Here is a 4,462-nt window from a genome sequence, read left to right as displayed (position 1 = left end):
GTGCAGCGATGTCTCGGGAGCACGGCCCGGCTGCCGTGAGGACCATCAGGATCCCGCATCCTCGGGTATCCCGGGATGTTGTTCCCCGTTGTTATAAATGAAGAGAGTTCCTCATCCTGCATCCGCACCCCCCGTGCCTTGTCCGCTGTTCCTCCGGTTGTGGTGACTGTTCCAGCGTCACATTCCTGAGCAACGCTCTGACCCGGGCCCTGCTGACTCAGCCAATCCAGCGTCACTGGTGTCCCTTGGGAACTTCCCTTCACGCAGAATTTTATGGATCAGCATCAGCTCCTGGCCCACGGACGTCCCCCAGATGCCGAATTCATTAATCACCACTTCCAGAGGCTCAGGCTCCAATCCAGCCCTGTCCAGCTGGGCACAGCACCATTTTCCTCCTGCTTTGATGAGGACAAGGAAACACCAGAGCCAGCATAACATTCCTTGGAAAAGCATCCCAACTCCTGTGCAGGCTCGGGAGTTGGAGTCATTGTGAGCCCTTCCTGATGCCCTAGGGAGCTGGAGCAGAGGCTGGATGGAGTTCAGAGGAACAAAGTGGATTTTTATTGCGGCGCCTTCAGAGGCCACACCCTGGCAGTACCAGAGCCACAGTCCTGGCTCTGCCCAGATGGCTCCAAGATGGAAGCAAGAGAGGGCTTGGTCACAAGATCTCACATTTTTATAGGTTTTAGTCCATTTGCATACAGGAGTTAACTGCCCAATTAATGGCTTCAGATGATGAAGTTTCCTCCTCCTTGCTTGCTTGCCCAACCTCCTCTTTTCACATTGTTTATGCTTTGGGCCTGAAGTTTGAAGAGATTGTCCTCGAGTCTCCAGCTGGATTGGGATTGTTTTGTCTTCACCACCCTGTAGAAGGATCCTGGTGACCCTGAATATAAAGCTAAAAGCTGCACACCAAAACAGACCAGAAAAACTCCAAACCCAAGGTACCATTCCAACCCAGGATATTCCATAATGGATCCAAACGTGTTTTTTTCCAGGACCTGAAGCACAGTGGTGAAGGACATGGAGAGGACCAAGGTGGATTTCTCCTCCCCAGGGGCCACAGCCCGAGGTCTCCAGGAGGAAAGAGAATTCCCAGCACAAATTCCTACTGGTGACCACGGGACCTGCAGGGGTGGCCACGCTCCTCACCTGAGATGCTGCTGAGGAAATGCCCCTCTCAAAGCTCATTTGGCCTGGTGAACCACAGATACCCCATGCTCCCAGTGAGGACTTGGGATCAAAGAGGGTTTGGGAAGCCTGGGCTGTGGATCCATGATCCCAAAGTGAGAGGGAGCCATGGGGAGCATCACCCCACCACGATGTCAGCCAGGCCTTTCTTTCCCATAAAACCCCAGCTTCAATAATGGGGAAAACAGAGAAATTGCTGGATTTTCTACATTTTTTGTCTTCCCACTTTCTGCCCCGAATCTAAAGAGGAAAGGCAAGGAATAATCACATGGACACCAAGGGTTAGGAATTATTCTTCTTTTAATTTCACATGGTTTAAAATACGATATGAAATAAGGCTACAGTATATAAAAAACTCTCCAGCAAAATGATGTGCCAGCATCAGCAATTAAAACAAAACCAATCCCCTCCTTCTCTAGGAATTCAATGGAGGAGGGATTTTATTTTTGTTTGAATCCTTTAAAAAAAACCAAACAGGACCAGACACAACACACGGACACACACACACATCGCTACATCTCTAAGCTACCTCAGCTCAGGTTTTTTTAAAAAAGCACCTGCTTTTTCCTTGTTTTTTATTTTTTTTTTTTAAATCTCACTTTTAAACTTTTTTTTCCCACTTTTAAAAAATATAAATTATATGAAAATACACGTTGGAAAATAGTCAAACAGCACAATATAACAATCTCTGTTTTTTTAACTTCTTCTAAGTTTATCAGCTTAAAAAAATGTGTAAAACCAAAATAAAACAAAAAAGACTTCCTTATTTTTGGATTTTTTTTGTTGGTTTTTTTTTTACTGAGGCAGTTAATTCCTGGAGATATTCCATTATAACATATAAGTATACATAGATTTATCCTTTATTTAAACCTCTTTGGAATGTAGACAACAGCTCCTGGGTGTTACACAGACCCTACCAGGGAGCAGAGCACACCAAGGCATCCCAGTTTTCACAAGGAACCAGCAATTGAATCCTAAAACCTCGGAGAAAACCCCTCCAAAAACTCCAAACTCAGAAAGTGGAGATGTTTCCTGCAGCATCTGGATTTACTGCTGCTTTCTGGGACCATTTTTTGGAGGAGATGTTGCTTTGGGAAGACAGGAGAAAGTGAAATTTTGCATTACTCTTTATTTGTTGCCCTGTTTTGTTATTTCTCGCCCTGAAGGATCCCACCTGGATGGGGATGGTGGGAGTGTGGGAATGACATGGATCCCCACCTGCACACACCCCAGAGTCCAAGGGTTATCACATGGAGATGGAGAGGGACTGGCAGCAGGAAAGTGCTTGTGGATTTTGTCATTATTGGAGTGGGGTTTATCATTATTGGGGTGGTTTTATCATTATTGGGGTTTTCCCTTTAGTTTTGAGTTCCCAAATATCAACTATCAAGGCCCCCAAAGCTGTTTGCAAGGCTCAGGCTCTGCCAGAGGGGCCAAGGGAACACCAACCCCCATGGAAACAGCAGGGAATGAGCAGGACACAGAAAATATCCCAAAATCTCACCCAAAGCACCTGAGACATTCCAAACCAAGACAAAATGACCCCGTTTCCAACAGTGTCTGCAAGGGGAAATTCACTCCTGTGTGGAGGAACCAGCACAGGAGGGAGTCCCAGCCCTGGCAGATCTCCATCATCCCTCTCAAATCCATCCTTGTGGGACAGCAGGCGGGAATTAACCAAATTTTCATGGACTTGAAGGAGCTCAGAGGGTTTGGGTTGAGCTCGTCCAGCTCAGCACAGCCCTTGCCAAAGGCCAGCAATGAAAAGCAGAAGGAAAAAGGAACCAAAGCAAAAGAAACAAAGATAAATCTGCACATTTCCAGTGTATAAACAGCACCCATCTCTGGGATGGCCTCTAGAACAGGAATTAAAGCAAAGGAAAATAGGAAATTATGGAGCTGATGTGTCTGGAACTGTTCACAGGCTGTGAGCTGGGAGGGCAAAGGGCTGGAGAAATGATGGGGAAACTCCAGCCAGAGGCTTCTGCCAAAAATCCAGAGCTGCTTCCCCTGGCTCACCCTTCCCTACCTTTAACCATCCCCCCAAAATCACTGGGAACAGCCAGGCTCAGCTTGGAGACCTGGAATAAGCACAGTGGGGAGGGATTTAGCCTGGCAGGGTGTGGGGCTGTAGCCAAACCTGCAATTCCTCCTCTTGGAGGGAAATTTTATCCCATTCCTTTTCTTTTTCAGCTGGAGCATCCAAGCAAAGCAGGAGGGATGTCCTGGGGCATGGCCCATGCCAGGGGCAGGGGCTGGGATGTCTGGGACTCCCTTTCTAAGGGTGGAAGGGGCATTGAAGTGACCCACGATGGGCAAGCTCAGGGCACTTTGCAGCAGCCCTGAACATGCCAAACCCCTCTGATTGCTGCTGGATGCTCTTTGCCAGCTCCTCCCTGTGCCCTCACACCTCTCCTGCCTCCCTGTCCAGCTGCCCAGCTGTGGCTCAGGCTGGACCTGTCCCAGAGCCTCACCTCTGGGGGTCTCACCCATGATATCCCAATTTTCCTTTCCTCCCTCCAGCTTGGCCAGGCTGCCTCCATCCTCCTCCTCCCTGCCTGCCCAAGGAGATGAGCCTGAGTTCCACGTCTCAGTGGGCAGAGTCCCTTTCCTCCTTTGGGGCTCCCTTCACCTTCCTCCATCCCCTCTTCCCTCCTTTCCCTCCATCCCACCTTTCCTTCAGACAACCCACAGCACCTGAGTGTAACACCCTCCCTTCCTGGGCCCCCTCTGCTTCAGCCCCAGGCAGGAGCTCCCTCCTGGCCTCCCCATTTCCCTCCAACTCCACCTTTTGTAAGGACACAGCAATTCTGGGGCTGACTTTCCCTAAAATGCCCAGTTTTAGGATACAGAGGTGCTGGGTCCCTGCTCCAGAGTCCAAGGAGAGCCCAGCACCTCTGGGCATCACTTTGGGGTTGGGCTCCCCTCCAGCTCTGCCCCTCTGTGGGGAGGGGGGGTTGTGCCTGAAAATTCTGGGTATTTTACACAGGTTCCTGTCCTGCCACCCCATCCATTGGGATTGGGCAGGAGTAACTCCTCAGCCCCCGTGGAAAGGCTCTGATCCCAGCTCCCAGAGCTGTCCCAGTGCCTCTGGAATGAGCTCTGTGCCCCAAGACACTCAGAGAAGGGATTTTGGTACAGTCCAAAATGCTGCCTTTAAATGCAAACATGCAGGGGGGTGAAAGATTCCCTTGGGAGGCCAAATCTGCAGGGATCTGGCTTTGGGATTGAATTGGGATATGGGAACAGCCTCTGACCCTGCAGGCCCCAC

General features: G+C 49.7%; 1 protein-coding gene across 1 annotated transcript in view; it reads right to left on the bottom strand.

Annotated features, from left to right (window-relative positions):
- Nucleotides 1-3,206: 3,206 nt before the first annotated feature.
- Nucleotides 3,207-4,462, bottom strand: part of ETS1 (ETS proto-oncogene 1, transcription factor) — an 84,719-nt gene continuing 83,463 nt past the window's right edge. The window contains exon 10 of the mRNA XM_005427899.2: nucleotides 3,207-3,272. Within this exon, the coding sequence (XP_005427956.1) occupies nucleotides 3,207-3,272 (66 nt within the window). The remainder of the gene's footprint in view (nucleotides 3,273-4,462) is intronic.

This window comes from Geospiza fortis, unplaced genomic scaffold, assembly GCF_000277835.1.
Source record: "Geospiza fortis unplaced genomic scaffold, GeoFor_1.0 scaffold140, whole genome shotgun sequence".
In the NCBI taxonomy this organism is placed as follows: Eukaryota; Metazoa; Chordata; class Aves; order Passeriformes; family Thraupidae; genus Geospiza; species Geospiza fortis.
This window is presented reverse-complemented; position numbering and strand designations above follow the sequence as displayed.